At 38.9% G+C, this 21,463-nt stretch overlaps 3 protein-coding genes across 8 annotated transcripts in view; 2 read left to right on the top strand and 1 right to left on the bottom strand.

The window, feature by feature from the left end:
* Positions 1–5,557, bottom strand: part of LOC110064572 (sulfotransferase 1B1-like) — a 13,209-nt gene extending 7,652 nt beyond the window's left edge. Inside the window, exons 1-4 of one of the 4 annotated variants that reach the window (XM_089274836.1) lie at positions 5,428–5,498; positions 4,933–5,023; positions 1,848–2,007; positions 1–305 (exon numbers count right to left, since the gene is read on the bottom strand). The exon at positions 1–305 is cut by the window's left edge and continues 70 nt beyond it. In XM_089274836.1, the coding sequence (XP_089130962.1) occupies positions 1–305; positions 1,848–1,980 (438 nt within the window). In that variant the 5' untranslated portion in view covers positions 1,981–2,007; positions 4,933–5,023; positions 5,428–5,498. Of the gene's footprint in view, positions 306–1,816; positions 2,008–4,932; positions 5,024–5,215; positions 5,330–5,427 lie in introns of those variants that run through there. The other 3 variants (XM_089274834.1, XM_089274837.1, XM_089274838.1) reach the window with 3 other exon arrangements.
* On the top strand, positions 5,407–12,593 carry LOC110064566 (sulfotransferase 1B1-like). Its single transcript, XM_089274857.1, has 4 exons — positions 5,407–5,474; positions 9,830–9,992; positions 11,648–11,742; positions 12,163–12,593. The coding sequence occupies exons 2-4, from the start codon at positions 9,857–9,859 to the stop codon at positions 12,250–12,252; spliced, it is 321 nt and encodes a 106-aa protein (XP_089130983.1). The 5' UTR covers positions 5,407–5,474; positions 9,830–9,856; the 3' UTR covers positions 12,253–12,593.
* A 1,299-nt stretch (positions 12,594–13,892) lies between these two features.
* On the top strand, positions 13,893–19,860 carry LOC110064565 (mitochondrial antiviral-signaling protein-like). 3 transcript variants are annotated; one of them, XM_020771626.2, is made up of 4 exons: positions 13,893–14,366; positions 17,856–17,914; positions 18,566–18,624; positions 19,188–19,860. In XM_020771626.2, exons 1-3 carry the CDS (start codon positions 14,093–14,095, stop codon positions 18,593–18,595), a joined length of 363 nt encoding a protein of 120 aa, XP_020627285.2. In that variant the 5' UTR covers positions 13,893–14,092; the 3' UTR covers positions 18,596–18,624; positions 19,188–19,860. The 3 variants fall into 3 exon arrangements, with proteins under 3 accessions (XP_020627285.2, XP_089130975.1, XP_020627284.2); XM_020771625.2 differs by lacking the exon at positions 13,893–14,366 and adding an exon at positions 15,919–16,474; XM_089274849.1 differs by lacking the exons at positions 13,893–14,366; positions 19,188–19,860 and adding an exon at positions 15,900–16,474 and having other exon boundaries at positions 17,856–18,624.
* Positions 19,861–21,463: the final 1,603 nt, after the last annotated feature.

Genomic DNA, 21,463 nt, shown 5'->3' with positions numbered 1-21,463 from the left:
AAGATGATGATAGTAGGACACAAACGCAACTTTAGGATTGCGCATGACATAAATGTAGCGAGGCTTGGTAGTTTCATCGTGGCCCTTAGGAACCATGTGATACGGAAGATGAGTTTTAAATACACGTGGGGCAGGAAAGCTGCTAAACATCTCCTCTATTGACTCCACGTCGTTCACGGTATAAGGATAGGATCTGTGAGGCAAAATCATTCCTTCGATATAAGGCACTCTTTCATCCAGTCGACCCTCGCAAACTGTACCGTCGTGAATTATCTGCCAAACTATTTCCTGAGTCCATGTTGAACCTGCAATGATAACTTAGATCATTAGAGCAGATTCACATACTTTTAGTTAGTTCATAAGTCTTCAGAGACGAGTGTCCTTGAAGGGTAAATTTACCTTTTTCTCTGCCTGAAATTTGGCAACTGTGTCTAAGAATCGAAGACTATACGCAAAATCTGGAAACGTTCTTCCAGCGTTCTTAACATCGAAAACGTGTTTTGCAAATCTAAAAATATCTTCTGCTGAAACTGTACCTCTGTAAGATTTTCTTCAAGTATGGGAGGGAGGGGGGTATGATAATCTCATAAACATCCTCTATTTGTCACGCATGCGCCGCTCTCCCCTTATTCTTAACCCAATTGTGAAGTGAAAGGAACGGTTAAAATACATAAATTAAACTTTTTGAAATGTTTACAATACAAATGAACTGAGCGATACGTGAGTTCTGATCCACCTTTTTCCAACCGAACGTTGAAGTGAAGCAGGTCTTTTGTTCCTTTTGAAACGCTCCTATGCATCTATAATGCTTTAGTTCAACCTCAGTTCGATTACTATAGCGTCCTATGGGGTAACTGCATTCCATTAAACTACAAAAACTACAGAATCGCACTGCGCGTATTTTGACCTCTCCTTCATATGATGCCAATGCGGATGATCTCTTTGTTAGACTTGGCTGGCAAAAACTTAATCTTCAACGAGAATTAAAAACAGCCACTATGGTCTATAAATCTCTAAATGGTCTCGCCCCTGATTATCTGAAATCAATGTTTACTGATCGGAGTGCAATATCTACCTATTCTCTTTGGAATTGTGAGGGCAAACTAGCTTTTCCAATCCCCCGCACCAATTTTCTAAAAAACAGTTTCAGCTGTAATGGTGCGGTGCTATGGAACAGCTTACCTACCAATCTGCGGCAAGCACAAACTCTTGCTAGTTTTAAATCCGGCTGCAGGGGTTTCCTTTTTCTTAATAAATAAGTTAATTAATCACACGGCACTCATGGAAAGCAGGCACTTCGTTATTGTTTTTATTTTTGTTGTTATTAGATTTAATTAGTAGTAGATTAGTATCTTAACAATGTAATTAACGCAATTTTAGTACATGTATTTATTTTAAGTCCTGATGTTTTACCCGTGTATAAATAAAGTTAAATAAATAAATAAATAAAAACCTTGTTCTTATATATTTGCCAATCTGCGCACATTTAATGCGGAAACTCCGATTTAAAACATCAATTTGTTTGCGGCCAAATGCTTTGGGTTTTCTCTTGATCAAATTTTTCCTTACATTGAACACTTTCAAGAATTTTTGACTTTTCGGAAATTTTAAACAGGGATTGGATTTTGGTAAAATCTGCTCTTGAAAAAGGATCTTCCCTCAGTAAGTAACCAAACCAATGACCAAAACCGCAAGGGTTTCTTGCCTCCAGCCCCCTGTTGACTCTTACAGCTGCATTTTATGTTCATCATCGGGGAGATTTTACAGTTTGGTCACAATTACATTGGAACTGTTCACATTTGCATCAAAGAACTACCTTTTAGGAAACTACTTAAAAGGCTTTGAACCTGATCTGGGGTATGACGCAATGAAGATATCATCCTTCCTGGCAGGCAATCTCGTTAACGCTTCCACCTTTTCTTCTGTGATGCCCAGACCGCACGGCCATGGACGTCCATGTATCATCACCACCTCATCCATATGTCAGCTTACTCTTCACTCGCGTTCCTAAAAAGTCAATGTATTTATAAACCCTCCTTGTATTAGCCTATTACTTGGGTACTGAGCGCAAACGGGCTTAGCGTGTGACTGGAAAAAGAGGCGAGTGATTTAGGGCGTTTACCCGACTGAACAATCGTCTGAAACACGCTTCCTCTTTATCTGATAAAAGCTCAACCTGTGTTGTTGTTGCTGGTTTTCGTTTTGCTTTTCTTTGCCTTCCGGATGAAAGTTATAACGGACATGCCCTGGTAACGTTCCAGAAAAAAAAAACGCCCTGGATATATAATCCGGCTTTGTTCCTTCCTTGTGGGTTGTGCCTCTGGTTGAGGGTGATGGGTTTGGTCCTCTTTAGTCCTATCATTGTAGGAATCACTTTCGGTTCTGCGATCATTTGCGGTCCAATTTGCGGATTACTTGCTGTCCCACGATCATTCCACTGTCCACTGTGATACCTTAAGGCTAACTCACATTTGTGAGATAAGCACAAGCATAAGCACAATGATGTTCACACTAGCGACATACGCATGTGCAATGCGAGTCACATCGGAAGCATTCTCATCCTCACTTATACTCGTTTTAATATGTCAAAAGAAATAGTGGTTCGGGGAACGAAAATGCGTAGGTTGACAAACAAGACTGCGGACGAAGAAGCGTTGTTTACTGTGTTTATGGTTCTTCGACGAAGAAGGTGTCGAAGATGGTGACCACAATGTATAATAATTTGAATTATTGCGCTTACGCTGTGCTTATTTCACGCCAGTTCCCACTTGTGAAATAAGCATAGCACTAGTGAAATAAGCATTAACGGAAACACAGGAAAAAGTTAAATATGTATTATTCTTGTGCTAATCCTTGTGCTTATTTCACCTCAGTGCAGACTGGCGTTTTCTTGTGCTTATGTTTGCACCTACGCTCGTTGACAGCATTGCGGGCATTTTGATGTCACGCCAGTCTGGAGTGAGTCACGCATAATTTCGATTTGACTACTAGATGGAGTTTGCTTCCTTTTTCATTTCTTTAAACAATTTCCACGAAAACTTCTTTCACTCAGCATCCAAGCAAAATACAAGGAGTTTTAATTTCACCAAATCGGCGTGTACCCGAGTGTCTCTTGGGGTAGGATAGGAATTCAAGCTAATGAATTACGTATGATGATTCATACAATGATGCAATAAGCGTATTTGAATACCGACAGGCTTCTTCCAGAAGTTGTTTATAATTATTAATCGTCATCCGATTTAGATAACAAAAACTTTTATCGGTTTGCTCTGAATTTGATATTTAGTTCGCGATCAATGTAACGTTTACGGCAAGATAGAAATTAACGAACCACAGAATACTAACTGCGTGTTTGGATGTCCTGGAATCCCAGATATACACTGTAAACAAATATGCTAACTTGCTCAAGTGTTGGCAACTTGACGAATCAGCGAAATGTTTTGGCGTCTTCTTAGTCAATTTTTGGGTGGCAAAAGTGAAAGAATCAACAAATATCTTGACATCTGCTGAACAATGCCGTCAAATTACTGGAAACAGTACGATTCTGTGACATAAGCGACCTTCTTGCGTCGCGTTGTTTGTTTTGAACGATATGCAAATCTTTCAGACTACGAATTGCGTGACGCGAAAGAAAACCGCGAGAACAAAATGACCGCGCGAAATCCTTTCGCGCGCTCCTCGCCCCGAGGATTTCGCGCGGCTATTTTTTTCTCGCGGTTTTCTTTCGCGTCACGCACGACGAACTAAGCGAAAAAGGGAGTACTCGTAGTCTATCTTGCTTTTTAACTGAGCCATTGTCGTCTATAAACTTGCAATTAAATGTGTATTTTGTATTGTGGCCCAGCATCTTCAGATTTTTTCTTTGTCCCACGCTCGTGTCATGTTGATCAGTTTACTTTTCACTACTCGTAAAATACATCGAAGTTATGATTCCAGAAATGAGTTCATATGTACACTGGGCATAAGGATTATGTTTCCACAGTTGATCCCATGTGTACACATTGCACCAAAGTCTATGATTCAGAGATCATTTGACGAACCCAAATAACAGCGTAGTTATAATTTGTTACTATTTCACCCGCTTGCTGCTTGTCTCTTCGTGGGTGGAAATATTAACTTTTAAATTTTAGAGCATTGAAAATTTTCCAACCAATTTCCAACAATTTTCAATGCTCTAAAATTTTATTTTATCGTAGGTATGTTGACGACACTTTTTGTTTATTTCACTCGGAGGACGATGCTGTTATATTTTTTTGACTACATTAACTCTAGGCACCCCAACATAAGGTTTACTATGGAAAAAGAACTGTGTTCAATAGACTGCTTTCATATTTTAGATCACGCCACTACCAGCTTTCAACTCAAGATAAAGGAGGCTATCCACATTCAAAAAGAACTACCTAAATTGGTCGTTTTCCTTAAAATCTTTATGTTTAAAAATATGCAGCTGTACAGCTGATGTGGACCTACTACTACTAAGTCTAAATAAGAGAAACAGAAATTTACAATACAATTGTCATAAAGCTAATGGTAAAAGGAGGGATCAAATAATTTAAAGGTATCTAAATTCTGGGTTCTTATTATAATTTACAGAGCATCCCTTTTGGAAACATCAGTTGGCAATAGGCTGTGATTCATATGACTGTGAATCATTGTTATGATTCCAGTCATGATTTCAACATGTCAGTTCGCATCAAAGCTATGATTCATATGGTTGTAAATCATGGTTATGATTCCAGTCATGATTTTAACACACCTCAAGACACCATGGTGATGATTTAGAGAGGAATGGAACATACTATGCATGGTGTTTAGGGTACAGATCAAAACATCATATGATTTGATACTATTCAAATACGACTATTGCATCATCACATGAATCATCATACTTGATTCATTTATAGCTTAAATTCCCGTGTGCAGACTTTTTACCAACTATGTACATGATAAACTGCATGAGATCAATCCAGTTTACTCCCGCTTGTACTCTTTAGTTTCTGCCTTGCAACAGGAATGGAACACTCTAGAGAGACATGAACACGATCACATACGCAGTAACTGTGATCCTTGTGAGAACTGAGTAGTCCTAATACGTCAACATTCATAGTGCCGATTTAATATGAGCGCCATATTTTTTAATATTATTTCGTTTCATCGTGAGCGATCGACCGAATACAATGTGCTACTGATTTTTACATAATGTAAAATGAATTACCTTTCTTTTCATGTTTTCGATTCTTCAAACTGCCAATGTAACTTCTCAGAAAATATACACGTATCGGAAACTCCGACACATGAGCCAAAGAATCGCAAAGATAAGACGAGAAAATTCTACAGTTACGTGCTTTTGTTCCATTTCGTGTCGCCATCAGCTTAGATATTTAATTTCATTCAGTACAGACATGGCAATGAAACATTCCTTCCTACCTTTCTGTGATCACCTCCAGATGTTCGGCTTAATGCGGAATTGTGTGGTAAGTAGTTTATAGGTATTCGATATGTATCCGGGTAGCGTGATAATCGTGACCATTATTGTTTAAACAGACGTTTAATTGCGTGACGACTACTAGTGTCTAGGCCGAAAAATACACTGGACGCCAATCAAAATACTCTGAGCGAGCTGGTACCGAGTTGGTACTTGTTACTTGTAACGCCTGCCTCTTTCTAGCTTTTAGCGGGAAATTTGCGAATAAAATAATCCGGTTCAGGAACCCACGCATACGGAAATGAATCCTTCTGTAAGTGAAATACGCCGAAGACAAATGCCTGACTCCTTTAATAAAAGGCTGCCTGAGCCACCTCATGGATACAGAGGCGAATTCCAAGTTGACTTTTGCGTCTATGTCAAAACGAGTCTGAGTGGCTATTCGTATGAAATGTATGTCACCTGTACATTCATTCTCATGAAAATCGAGTCATCTTCATGTGAAACACTTTACAGGAGCACTCGTTCTGAAAAAGAGGCAAACGGCAACTTGGAAGTGGAAATAAAGTCTGCATACGAGCCAAGTGGCCACTCATGCGGTCGGCGCTTATCGTGGTTTCTGTTGCATGAAGCTACTAGGAGTATTTCTACTCCCCCCTGGGTGGGATTCTAGTCCATCTCAGGGTTACCCCTCAACAGTTAATTTGCCAGTACCCATTTTATACACCTGAGAGGAGAGAGGCACTGTGAGAGTGAAGTGTCTTGCTCAAGAGCACAATAGAATGTCCCCCTGCCAGGGCTCAAATCCAGACTTCTCGAAATAGAAAAGAAATACAGATATCAAATAACAGGTTGTTTACACAGACTGCTTATGAATTTCAAAATGGATTTAATTAATTTTGATTGGAACAGGAACATTGTTATTATATTAACTTGTACATGATATAGCATCAAAGAATAACAAGTCTGTTGCAAAATGAAATCATTAAATGAAAGTTCACCATATTCATCAGTCACTCCAAAACTGACACCTAGTCACTGGTGTTGGTTATAATATATGTCTAATATTTTATTAGTGAGTCAGCAGTGCATTTTGGGTCAAGGTAATTTGGTTATGGTCCTTGTTCAGTTTTTTTTTGGTTTTTTTTTTTGTGTGTGTGTGTGTTTTTTTTATTGCAACACAAAGGACACTACTAACAAAACAAGACGATGCTACTTACAATACCACTAACGATAAGTTACTTATACTTCTTACGATACAATACTTCCTTAGAGTACAATTCTTACACTACTTTTTACAGTTTTTTTTTTCTTCTTGTTCTTTTTTTCGGTTACACACCTATGTACCTACCAAATTACAATTCAGAACAGGTTTCCACTTAGCCTAGTCCTTGTTCAGTTAACATTACAAAACAGCTGTATAACAATCATGCAAATATTATAATACATGATTTTGACATCTATTTTAGACAATCAACTTGAGAATGCTAAGACTGCCAAGAGTATTTTGCCCAATTTCACCTAAGTGAGACATGGATATTGTCAAAATCTTGTTTACTTTAAGCTATGTCAAACATAAACAATTTAATTTTAGATGGCTGGTAAATGGGAAATCTATAGAAAGAAAAGTATTTCCTTCAATATTATAAGAATCATTTCAGACAGTTTTGTGCCGATCTTCAACCCGAAGTGAAGGGGATGGTTTTATTTACAATTGATAAGTTTTTCCCATATAACTGTGTCCATGGAGAGGGGGAAGGGAAGTAACAACATTTTATACAGGGAGGTCAAAATCCTATCCATTTTACAATGTTTTTTGGAAAGGCTTCCCTTACATATACATGTAGCTTCTAGCTTGAGACCCCTTTCACAAACCTAATGTGGCCCCACTAGATCTTATTTTTTGGATAAATAATCAATTAATGATTAATTTGAAATCCCCGTCCTTTTAAGTCTTACAATACCTCCAGCCTGCAAAAAGTGCACCTTCAGCCAACTATAGTGAGAAGCTCCACAGCTTGGCACAATACAATAATAAGAGTACTACATATTGTAGTGTATGCAAGTTAAATAACAATAATTTTCTTTCTTAGAAACAAAAATCATGGTATTTTATTCCTATATATCTTGGTAATTGTGCTAACCTCACATGCAATGCAGTAATATTCAAAAGGATTGCAGATATGTCTCTTCTAATAGATTCTTGCAATGATTACAGAATATACTTATGTTGACAAGTATCAAGCATTCTCTTTTCCATAATTATTTCAAGTTTTGATTTCAATTTGTTTAAAATCTCATTTTTAGAAGTAAAAAAAAAACTCTACATCACCAGTCACCATGTGTCCGGCTTATGTTTGACACAATTGGACATGAATCTCTCTCGCAAAAAGTAGATCTACACAGTCTCTTGGACTTAATTCGTTCATCCATCACTAAAATATTTCGGAGAATATTTACTTGATCTGACTTGCATACCATCTGTGAAGAAATTTTGACTCTGGTGGAACTGCATGGAATACAAAAGAAATGTAGTGTGAATGACAACAAAACTAAACGATAAGACGATTCGAATTTCTTACTTGAAGTATTTTCAAATAAGCTCACAAATTTCCACCTTCCGTTGGATACTACGGTCCTATTTATATGGTCTCAAATACCCGAGACAACCCTCCCCCCAAGTTACCCTGGGCAAGGTAACGTTTAACTTATTTCTTTGCATAACTCAACCACCTGTTTACATGAAGATCACAAACCCGCCTCGGGGGGTGACAACTCGGGTGGGAGAGTTGTCTCACCTTGGCAAGTAGGGTAACCCTGGCAGGCGGGACAGTTTGGCTCGCCTAACCGGGATCAGAAATTTGTATCAGAGAAGAGAAAATTAACTTGGCAAAACCAACTGTGATCAAATGACCGAGGAAAACTCAAATAAAGAGGAATATTTGTACATTTGATTATTCAATAAGGGTTATGAATAATCGTGCTGGGTCAACTTTGACTCGGCTTACAGGGACTACGTTTTCACATATAAACGCTAGATAAAGTTGCCTCGGGGACAGGGTTGTCTCGGGTACCCGAGACCATATAAATGGGGCCTAACAGTACTAACACAGGCAGAATTTCAGTGTGCGTATACAAAAAAAAAAAGCAACAAAGAAACAATGATACCAAAACTTAACAAGAACTTAAGCTTACCTTGGACTCCACAAGGAGAGACAGCGAGTGGAAACCATCAAATTCTCTTGCCCACTTTCTGGCTTCGACTTCCCGGGTTTCTTGTATCAATTCTTTGACCTCGCCGACCGTGCTGTTGTGACCGATACATTACCGCAGTCATAAATACGTCTACCAGCTTTCATCTACGCGTGAGCAACAGACGATGGGCAAAAAACAAAATATTTACGGAAGAAAAACACATGAAACCAAAATGGCCGACTTCAATCTTTGAATCGTTCGACAAACTAGTACCCAGGCTCTCGATTTATCGGGCAAAAATGTACGCCTTTCTAGTGCCCCCTCGTCGAAAAAACCTTCCTGAAGACGACATACCACTCCTGGATAAAAACAATACTGAGTAGGGGAGGTAGGAGAAAATTGTTTAATCCAGGTTTAATCAGAATCGAGTGAGTGCCATTCGACTGCCTACTAAGCTCATGAATGACAAAAAGGAGATCGAATGATCAATTCCAAAAAGTTGGTTAAAACTGTGATGTCGAAATGTACTTTGCTGATCCCGAATAAGTGTGACACTCGTGTGAACGTTGAATTGGTGAAATAAAATTGCTTAAACTTGTTGGATACTGATGGAAAGCAGTTTTCGTGGAAAATGTTTAAAGAAAAAAACCAAAACAAAACAGAAGTGAACTCAGGTTTCGATCTAGTCAAATTGGAATCACGCGTGACTCGCTCCAGGATTGGCGTCTTTATGCCCGACTGACTGTCCCTTTCTGGATAGTCTAATGTGCAAGCAAATCGGGTGATTCAATGATCAGACGGGCATAACAAAGATAAGAGATCGCCCATTCCACTGACTGAAAACGGATAGCTATCAGTATAACATCAGATTTGTCAGAGGTACAGACCAGTGCAGCTTAACATAACCAAAACAATCCCATCACCCCCTTCTAGAGGGTCTAGAGGCACAACCCTCAAAGACGGAACAAAATTATTCACAGCGATGTCGAGGGCGTAAATGGTGTATATTTAATCAAGGAGGCAAAAGAAAACAAAAACAAACAGGCGATCAGCAGGCGATGGTTTAGCTGGGGCCAGCGCCCAAAATCACTCGCCTCTTTTTCCAATCGCTCTTCCTCGAGCTAAGCCCGTTTGCGCTGCTACCCCTGTAATTGTAATAGGCTTGTACAAAGTCTACAAAGGGAGTTTATAAATACATTGACCTTTTAGGAACATTAGCAAAGTGTAAGCTGACATATGGATGACGTGGTGATGGTTCATGGGCTTTCAGTGCCGTGCGGTCTGGGGACCACTGAAGAAAAGGTGGAAGCTTTAACAAGATTGTCTGCCAGGAAGGATGACATCATCTTCATTGTGTCATACCCCAGATCAGGTTCGAAGCCTTTTAATTAGTTTTCTGTTGCATGTAGGTAGTTCTTTTATGGCGCAAATGTGAACAGTTCCAATGCAAATGTGACCAAACAGTAAATTCTCCCCGTCGATAAAAAAAAAATGAAGCTACGAGACTGAAGAGGGAGCTGTGGGCAGGAAACCCTTACGTTTTTCGTCATTGGTTTAGTCGATCAACTAATTAATAGCTACTTATTGAGGGAAAATCTCGTTTCGGGAGCCAATTTTACCAAAATCTAAATCCCTGATGTTTTAAAACTCCTGAAAAATCAAAAGCTGTTGAAAGTGTTCGATATAAAAAAAAATTGATCAAGAGAAAACCCAAATCATTTGGCTGCAAACAAATTGATGTGAAAATTCAGTCTCCGCGGTAATTGTGTGCAGATTGGCAACTCACGTGTCGCTCAGCTCTTTTATATTGTAAACATTTTAAAATGTTTGATTTTTATCCTTTAACCATGCCTCTCGCTTTTTTTTTTTTCTTACATCTCCTTGAAAGTCAAAGAATTTTAGCACGCATTATACTTTGTGGGAGGGGCGGAGGGAGCGTATGCGAAGCTGCGTGGGAAACTATCAATCCCCCTTCCCGGATTGAACAAAATCTTAGTTTCAGATTCGCAAAACACTTCAGTTTCAGTATGGACAACGCTGAAAGAACGTTTCCAGTGTTTGACTATATTCTTCTTAGACGTATGCAGTGGCCAAATTCCAGTCTCTCCCCCCCCCCCCCCCCTCCTCTCCCTGCAGTGCAAAGAAAAAGGTAAATCAAGGTTCTAATTTTACTCAAGGACACTCGTCTCTGAATACTGGTAAACTAAGTCAATGAAAAAAGTCTATAGAAAAAATGTTTAGCAGCTTTCCTGCCCCACGTGTATTTAAAACTCATTTCCGGTATGACATGGTTCCCAAGGGCCACGATGAAGCTACCAAGCCTCGCTACATTTATGCTATGTGCAATCCTAAAGATGCCTTTGTGTCCTACTATCATCATTTCCGCCTTATAACAAGGAAATTCCCATGTGGGATGAGGCCTTTGGACGCCTCATGAAAGGAAATGGTTAGTAAGAGAACGTAATAAAGGCTGGAAAATACGCATTTAAAAAATATCACGAATGCTGAAAAGTTGTTTTTATTTCTTTTTGAGTGTCGATGGGCTTGGCACTGCGTTTGCATTTGTTGAACTTGTTTGATAATTTCATGCCGTACACGTCATATCATGTAACGTCACGTCACATCACGTCACATCATGTCGTGTCATGCCATGTCATGTAACGTCACAGTCGCACCAATAGACCAATTTCGATATATAAAAATTCAGCCTAAAACAATAGACCTCAGTACGAGGCTCTGGGGAATAACTACAGAGTTTGTGGAGTTTTTTCCCCAGGAGTCTATTGTGTTAGGCTGAATTCAATTTTAATAAATTTAAATTGGTCTGTAGTGATCATAGAAACCAATTGTGACTGATTACGTTTCTTCCTGACAGAAAATCATCACGAAATGTTACACACACGGCAGGCTCAATCTTTGTTTTTCCAGTTTGTTGACTTTAACTATTGTGAGATTTGTGAGATTTTAAAAACCGAAGAATAACGGGAACAGAAATATGCATAACATAAATACATGGTTTGTTTTTAGTCCCATTTGGTGGGTGGTTTGATCACGTGCTAAGCTGGTGGAAACACAGAGACGATCCTAACATTTTGTTTCTTACGTACGAAGGCAGGATTAAAGTAAGAAAATAGATGGAGTAGTCATTCTTGTAAAAATTCATTGTCCTAAATGAATGCCGTATAGAAACTCATACTGCATACATTGTGTAATGTAAGCCACACAAATGCTAAAAATTCCACTTTCTTTCCTGGCCGATGAAGTAGGAGACTTTTCTGCCATTGGCACCTCTGTTCTACGTCCACTTTGCGTTAGATATAAATAAGTTATTTCATTTTTTGTGTTTATATTTTCAACAACAGTTGCCAAACTTGATAATGCGGCGTAATTAGGCGCAATTGGGCGTAACGTTAAACTTAAATAGAGACAGATGACAGCCTTTTCCCTTGTTTTGTTTGAGTTTTTTTTACCAGTTATCCTTAATAAACACGGCTGATGGATGCACTAATTTTTCCTCATCATTTGATATTCCATTTATTTAGAATCCAGCAGATGCTGGGGACAAGATAGCCAAGTTCATTGGTAAAGAAATCTCTCCACAAACACTTGATCTCATTGACCAACAAGCTTGATTTGGCGCCATGAAGAGCTCTGAGCACACGAATTACAGTTGGTTTGAATGAATGAAGGGGGATGGCTTTATTAGAAAGGGACAAGTAGGGGAATGGAAAAACTTCTTCACTAAGGAACAGAACGAGTTATTTGATAAAGTGTTCAAAGAAAGAATGGAAGGAACTGGGATTGAATTTTACACTTGAAAAACTTACCATCACTTGAGTAACTAGGAGATGCAACGCCTTTGGCACTGGACTTGACTAAATGTGGGCTTTGGAGGTTTTGGATTTGTTTATCATAAAAATGGCCAACAATAACAACAACAAGTTAAACAAATTAAACCTTCCAAGGAGACAAATGCATATCGTTTCGATTTGTATCTCAAAGTGTTCGCTTTTTAATGTCCTTTCTTCTTTTCAGCTTGCAAAACGGGTAGTTAAGAGAGTCAGAACCTCGGGTTCAGAACGTATGTATATGGAAAATAGAGTGCAATTAAAGGGTCGACAAAGTTTTGTCGCTCAGTTCTCCCCGCACTCTGCGCTCTGCCCTGATAAGCCACCTGTTTTGCTGGCTACTATTAAATCTGAAAAAAATTCCAGAACGGTTTTGAACCCATGACCTCTGCGATACCGGTGCAGTGCTCTACCAACTGAGCTATCAAGCCAACTGGAAGCTGGTTCATGATAAAACCGTAGAGGGTGAAGTGGATAAAATTATATGAGTCTTTATAATCTATCAAATAATTTCGCTCGCGCGCGATTGGTCTAAACGCATATCCGAGTGATGTTCCCTATTCAACAAAACCGCTCGTGTTGCGAAAAATACTTGATGGATAATAAACACAATGGCCTCCATTTGACGCGAAAATATGCTGGATATTTCGTTTGTCTAACAAAGCCAACTGAAAGACCGGTTACGGATAACGTTCATAATTTTGCTCGTGCTTAGCTACTAAACATAACGAACAACTGCTGCGCGAGATGACAAATCACACGTCAGGAATATAAATTTTTTGAATATCATTAGGTTCGTTGGCCTCATTCGATCTCTATGGCAATATCGTGCCTCGAGGAATATCGTCCCTTGTCCAAAATGGCGGCCGTAAGTTAAATTTATGTAAAATGCCGGCTAGCTGAATCGTCTGGCAACGACTCGTTGCCAACGAGATTGACAGTTTGACAGCCAACTTGTGATATAGCACTAGACACGAAGCTCTCACAAGGGAAGTGTTTAAAACAAGATTTGAAGGAATGACGAAATGGCAGTACAGTTAGCCTAAATAGCTCGTGTTTTGGTCTGACTCAAACACCGAACTTAGTCCATAATTAAAATTTAAATTCCCAACTGTTGCGTTGCTATAGTCCCCGCGTACCTAATTCAACGCCGGTTCCTGGTTGCAGAGTTATTTTAATTCCAGCAGTATCATTCTGTCTTAGTGCCCCGGTATGTTTGTGTTATACGGAATCGTTCTTTCTGTTTCATTTTAATGATGAATAAGTGGAATCAATACCATACGTGATATTTGTTTTTGTTTGTGAACATTACGCAAGCAGGTTGTTTTAAGCCGCCAATGATAGCCAATAAATTTCCGGAAATTATACAAAAGAAACTGCATGTGCAAGCGTGAGCGAAAACAATTTTCAAGTCGTATTTCAAATATTATCCTTGTGGCTGGGTTTTTAAACAACAGATGACTACAGATATTTGAAAATGAAACTTTTCCGACCCATATTTCTTCTTGGGAAAACACCGTCTTGCAACTCGTAAACGGCCATTTAATTTTTGCCTTGACAGACCTGGTCTGCTTTTCAGTTCATTACTATTAAGTGAAAAGCGACTGAATTTTCGGGTCTTGAGATGGAAAGGGTGGAGAGGGATCTTATTAACCGGTATTTTATGGAGCTGGTTAACAACGTCATCCCGGTAGATATGTTACCGTATTTATCTTGCCTGACGCCGGCCGACAAGGAAAGAATAAAATGTGAAGAGAGAAACTATGGTCCCATTCAAGCTGCACAAGAGTTGTTGGACAGACTTGTTCGGAGACGAGACGCTTTTCAAGACCTTATTAGAGCGCTAAGACACACCGGCTGTGGGCATTTAGTGGAACTTCTTTATTCACAGGAAGAAGGTAAGTGAAATTTCAATATCAGTCTAGCGAATGTGAAAGGAAACATTTTTCACTATATCAGTTCATGACAATATTTTGATGTTTATCTACTTTTTGTCTGGCAAATACGCAAAGCCAATATTTACTACGTTTTGGCAGTACCTTCGTTTGCATCGCTGACTCTATGCGCACAGATAACGTGTTTTGGGTCATTTTTCGATCTGTGTGGTCACATCAGCTAACGCCAAGAATGCGGATTTGTTAAAACTTCCGCGTGCCGAGAATGGCTGTTTTGATTGGGCGAGAAATAAATGGAACCCGTGAACGAAAATACAGATGTCAAACAGTTTCTAAAAATAGATAGTCCAATAAGATTCCTGGGCTCTAACACAGACACTCAATGGGCTCGTCTCGTTTTAATTGTACTGCAAGCCTTTTTTGAGGATGTCTCTCGGATATTTACAGAACAAACCCTGTTCTGTATGAAACTAGTCATACCTCAATACACAGAGGGTAACAATACCTCCAAGACACGTTTACTATTATATGAATAACTCGTGCGGCATCTATGCCAAACCATTTTGGCCTAGTTTCTCGCAATACACTCTGAAGAGAAATTTTTGTTTATAGACAAAATGAGTACACTTGGGTTTCTTCCGTTTCGTAACACCAACATAAATTGTAAAAACTAAAAGGGCACATTATACCAGGGAGTATGACGAGAAGAAATACTTTCATACTTACAGTGATGTTTGGTTTAAAGTGAAGAAACTTGAAAGACAAAAATTCAAAATAGACACGCTCTGATTCAAACATACAACACAGAGGTCCAAAAATCCGCTCTGTCGATCGCGCTAACTCAATCAGTGTTAGATTAAGTTCGACTTCAGCGCGACTGTAGTTCAATGTCTGAATCAACGTCGAACCAGGGTCGGAAAGCACGACAAACTCAGTCGCGCTACACGACCCTGGCACGACTATGATTCTAAATTTAGAGCTCCAGTTGTGCAGAACTCAAGACATACGTGTGACCTTCATATTTGGATTTTGTACCGATCAGAATGCAGCGGTTCAGCAAAAGAATAGAGCTGAGATATAATTACAACTAAGTTGCGTTCGATAGAAGCGTCGAATAACATTCAACTGAATTATAACTGAGTTCGACGCGAACGGTTCAATCAACTATCGCTCTACAGTCGCGCTTTATGACTCAAATGTTTAAAATACGCACAATTTAGTTCGACACGACATTTGGACCGGGCGGAATACATTCATATTTGTTGCCCTATTAGCGAATTCCCTTCTACGCAGCTGACTGTGTTATGCCCTTCATGAACAACCCGGTTTGTATAAACGGGAACTTTTTTTCTGCTAAATGTACTTTAATAAGTATCGTGTACGGTTCAATATAACAAGAGGAAATTGATATAATCCTCGCGTGTTATTAAGGGGTTTCCCGGATATCGTGCGGGGTTTTCCTTTTCGATTGGACGTCACTGTAAACAAAAGAAATGTCACACAGGTCTGACATACGTGTAGGAGCGTGTAGCTGATTCGACGGGGAAAATAATCGTTTCTCGTGGGTATTTTGAGCGCGGGAAAACGTTTTATTACGTATTTTTAATATTATTTCGGTGGGTTCTTTTTAAATAGCAGGTGACAATAAGCATTTGAAAACGAAATATTTTTCGATGACTAACCTTCACATTTCTTCCTGGGTAAAACACCGTCACACGAAAACCACTTCGACATAAATAGTAGAAAGACATATTCAACTTTTGGTCTTAGCCGGCCTGGTAAGCTTTTCGCTTTATTGTTGTCGATTGAAAAGCGAATTTTTCCTCAGAGTCTCGAGATGGAAACGGAACAAAGAGAACTTATTAGACGATATATATCTTCTCTTGTTGACGATGTCATCCCAGTAGATATGTTACCGTATTTGTCTTGCTTAACGTCGAACGACAAAGAAGAGATTAGATGTGAAGAGACGAATCATGGTCCTATGCGAGCGACTCAAAAACTGGTGGAGAGACTTATTCGGAGACCAAACGCTTTTCAAGAATTCATTAGAGCGCTCAGAGAAACCGGCTGTGAACATTTGGCGGAACTTCTTTATCCACAGGAAGAAGGTAAGTGAAAATCAGTCCAGCAAATGTCACAGGGAATTTTCTTCATTCTAAAAGAAATTGGTAAACTATGAGGCACATGTTTACCAGATAGAAGTTTTCAGTTTCCTATTAACAAGACAAGAGCGTACTTGCCGAAAAAATACAATGTAAACGAAAGACACGCTAAAAACTGTACTCGGTTAGTTTGGTAACAAAGACAGGTTCATTGCGTCGCATTTCCGTGCAGACATTTACTACCCAGCCTATTGCTTTCCTCAGAATTATATATTTTAATCTCATGAAGTCTATCTTGACGTTTTGTCTTGCAAATACAAAAAACCCCAAATCGTGTTCGCTCGAGTTGCAGAAATATCTTTTTGCACTCTGTTGTCAATTATGGCTTCGATATGGCTGGCTTATACAGTATAACTTTCGGTCAGTTTATATATACAAAGGCAAAACATACATACATACAGTATAAAAACCAGAGAAAGCTTAACATTTGAACTTGCGTAGCTCTCGCTTGTCACTTACTAAACTATGTATTTTTAATAACTGTTTGACATCTTCTTGTTGGTTTCCAAATTTCTTGGCCAATCAAAGCATCCATCTCTCGTCTTGAGATTATTTTAGTTCATTCGCCGCCTTTAAAAAAATAATATATTCACAAACTTTATCGCCAGCTCAGTGACGCAAGGAAATTGCTACAGAAATGCTGTAAAATTCAGAGTTGCAGCCGGAGAGTCGTTAATTTTCGTTCACCTGCTTTTCCTCCAGGACCGCGCGTGTACACGAGTGAGAGTTCCCAAGCGGCCATGTGAACGTTCTGTTTAGTATCATGCTATTGATGAAACAAACAAAGACATCTTTGTCGATGGTTTTTTTTTTTTTTTTTTTAAATCATTTTAAAACAACCGGAAACAGCGGTCACCTGAACTGAGGTCGGGAATGTACTCGAAAATGTTTAAATTAACATGACAACCCTTTTAACGGAATTTTTGCTTCTTAAGAAAAAGTTATGATGTCTGACTGACATGTCGACTCATCCTCGCATGTAAAAGATAAAAATAGAATCTTCACTTTGTACGACAAAAAGATCAAATTTCAATCAACTTTTAGGAACAAGGAAAATACCGGTATTTCATCAATGTCTATAGAAAATAATACTCTTACAGTTAATTGTTAACAGACCGAAATATATCAGAAATCGACCCTTTTGCAAAAATAAATTTACAATCGGGTTTCTCAACTGTACATTGTATTTAACACCGTTTTTTCGCCCCGCCCGTTATCCCCGACAACTGAGTGTGAGAATGATACTGGTTAGGTGCAAGACAATAAGGAAAGTACACAGTTTACTTTTTTATATGTCGTGCTAACGGTTTATTTCTTCAACCCACAGAAGCTGCCGAGGAAGACATACGAAACGAAGAAAACGTAGAAGCAAGGTTTCTAGAACAAGTAAGATATATAAGTAGTAGGTTTAGCTCTGTTCGAACTGCTTTTCTTGAAGACCACTACATCGTTTTCGTCGCGAACGTGTTTCTTTTTCGAAAATTTCTAGCTGTTTCTAGCCGCGAATCAAAACCTAAGTTATTTTCCAAATCGGTACTTTCGTTTCTCTTACGTGATCTATGTTGCTTCTTTCTTTAATCAATTCCTTTGTGTTTCACTGCCATTGTGTTGGGACAACTCCCTTTTCCTCTCCACGTTACTACTCTCGTAACTACTTTTGTTTTTTTTTTGTTTTTTTATCAATGTGTTCCTCTTCACATACCATAACGTCGCTCGCTGCTAAAACCAGTTCTGAAGAATGGTTTCTACATAATCTCTTGAGATTGTCAGAGACGTTTGATTTTGTCCCTAGGGCTTGTACGCGCCCAAAAGTTTCTCTTTGCTATCACTTCTAATTCCAGAGTGAAAATAAAGACCAGTTCGCTAGAGAATATTCGATCTAACTTGAATTTTGTATTTCTGTTGGCGTCAATCATCATACACAAACAATAAAGCCTCCGGGTGAAGTTATGTACGCAAAATTCGAATAAGCAGAACAATTGAAAATGAAAGCGAAAGTTCACGACCAACTAGTATTGTGTTCTATACTTGCCACAGGTTGCACTGGAAGATGTAAATCACTTATGAATGCTAACAGAAAAGGAAAAACTAAAAAAGTAAGTTGTTAAACATAGCGAAACATTTAAAAGATCCTAAAGTCATCTGATATTTTCCTGGTTCTAATTAATTGGATAATAGCTGTTATTACAGTTACGGTGAAATATTCTTTTGTTTAAAAAGCCATACAAACGAGGCGGGTCAGAGCGGTATTGACCCTTTCGCCTAATAACTGTACCAACAGCTAACATAACTGTAACAACAGCTTTTGGGGTCCTTATTGTCAGGACCGACAAACTCTACAGCTTACGTACAAAAAGATAAATACTACTTTCTGAGAGTTATGTGTACATGTAATTATTAATCCTTCGAAACAGAAACACAATAAAGTGACGTTATTTGACAGGTTGGAGGTTTGTGGTCGTCTTTAAAAAGTTTAGTACATCACCTCAGTCTTTTCGGTTTCGATGGTACCCATGCATTGCCTAATGGGGTTGAGGATTATGGAGTGCTCGCTGCACTTTTGAACATATTACAGTTATTACACTTATACAATGTAAAATGATAAGTAATCATAAACAATGGTTTTGATGTTGGCATTTGTTTTTCATATCACTTTCAGAAACAGGAGAGCACTCACCTGTCTTGCAAGCACATTGTATTTTATAATCATTTAGTCCTGCGTGGATCGCAGTGTTGATGCTGGGAATGCTGCTATGCTCCATAATGTGTGCTTCCTTGTGGATTTATCAGCTGAAATAATTCATTCCAGACTCGATTTAAGTTTTACAATTGGAACAGCTGTGGTGTAATAGCATGCAAGTTTTATGTTTTGCTCACGAGGATGGCAGTCTTATTAAATTATCTTGAGGCTATCGATTATTTTTGTAAGACTATTGCAAAATTGTTATGTCACGCTGTTCTTCTAATGTCGCTGCGTAACCAACCTGCTAGACTCTTGGTGCCAATCAAAGTCAAGTATTCTTTTGTGTAAGAAAAACTTGCAAACGAGGCTTTCTAAGTCACCAGATTGTTTGAATGAACCGCACGCCTGCTTTGCGTCGGATGTTTTTCACGCACTAAGTATTTGATGAAAATTGTTCAGTGCTTGGATTCACTAGGTAGTCATTTTGTAATTTCCGATAAATTGTATTCTTAGGCGTAGATCGTTTTGATATTAAACGTAGTCTGTATATCATAGTTAAATTTTGGTGTCCAGAGCTTTGTTTTTTGAAATGAATTGAATCAACTTGTACAGTGGTCATTAATAAAATAACTCTTTGATATCAACTGCTGATCAGACTGCCTCATACCAACTATCCAACTGTTACGAAAAACTACAGTCATTCATCCCTTCAAGAATTCTCTTTTAATACCTTCATCCTATTCAGTTAGGCCCATGTCCTGCATGACGGACTGACGTCGCTTTGTCACAATATTAGCACCAAAAAATTCATTAAGCTTTCTGTTTCTACGTGTGGAAGTAAATATAGAGATATAAACAGATTTGTTCCAGCTTTGTTTATTCGGTATTAAATTTCAAGAGTGAAAGGATATCGGTATACGGGACTGATGAAAAGAATTCGTATCAGAATGGAGAAATGTATGTCCTTGTGGTAATTGAGGTTAAGGCAAACTTCTCTTTTTCAGCGGAAAAACGTTCTGTTCACACTGCTAGACACTAGCTAGCTTAAATATCAATGTATGTTGACAGCATATCTGTTGATGTAGCTGCTCGTGCCTCTTGCCTGACTTTCATCCAAAGAACAAAAGCGAAGCCCTTATGCCTAAACGTGAAACGTGACTAGAGGAAGTTGAGTTCTGTACAGCACCGCAAATGATTCCCGATCGCAAATGATCCCCAGACCGGAAATCCGTCTTATCCATCTTATCCATCGTTACTTCGAGTGAATCGCACGCACACAACAACGTTTTGCCGACGTTCGCCATTACATGCACACTAGAAAAGGTCACGTGACTTGGACGCGCGGACCAAAGGCGAGAAAAATACACGAACTATCCAGGGAACCCAGCGACAGCTACATTAGTTCGTAACGACATCCGGTTTCTCAGTTTTCCGCGTATGTTTCCCGATTCCCGAAGGTAAGTGTTAGATCACTCAACATACCATGCAAGTTGACCAATCGGCGTTCCTGTCCAGATTCAGTACACGTTTACATCATCAGTATGGAATTTCTGGCTGTAAATTGCACATGCGAAAGCCAAACCGGCTTGGAGTGTTGAGATGTGGACTTTTTAATAGCTCACAGAATATCATGGTCATGAATATGTCACAATCGCACTTACTGGTGGTATTAAAACAAATGTACAAAAGTTGTTTATGGAAACATTAAGCTATTATTGTTGCAGATCGAGCCAACTGAGAAATGGTATCGCTGCTTACGACCTTTTTTTCTCCCTGATTTTTCAGAATTGTCCAGAGAAAATAAGATGGAATTATTTATCATCAGAATTATATTGAAATTGTAGTTTACGTTGTCAGTATCGTTTCTTTACATTTATCGTTTCGATGATGAAAATAAAATGAATAAATAAAAACAAGGAAGCAAACTCCATGCCATTCCTAACTTTCCGGCGGGATCATTTGCGGTCTACATCGGGGATCATTTGCGGTTTGGTATCATTTGCGGTCCAATTTAGGGATCATTTCCGGTCTGGGGATCATTTGCAGTCGCGGATCATTTGCGGTGCTGTACATTTGTATCCCATCAAAACAGGAATTGAAACTCCGAGTTTCGACATCGTTTCCTTTACGACCTTTACCCAGCCCAGAAAATATTCCACACGGCTTTCAAAGTTTGTCTCTGTACCGGGGAAATTTTTGTCCAAGGTGCTGAGTGTGTCAATGGTTTGCATATTGGCAAGGGAAAACCCCTT

This window comes from Orbicella faveolata, unplaced genomic scaffold (genome assembly GCF_042242905.1).
Source record: "Orbicella faveolata isolate gen_17 unplaced genomic scaffold, um_ofav_v1 contig_36, whole genome shotgun sequence".
NCBI classification, from domain to species: Eukaryota; Metazoa; Cnidaria; class Anthozoa; order Scleractinia; family Merulinidae; genus Orbicella; species Orbicella faveolata.
The sequence above is the reverse complement of the archived record's forward strand: the minus strand, read 5'-3'. Positions and strand labels throughout refer to the sequence as shown.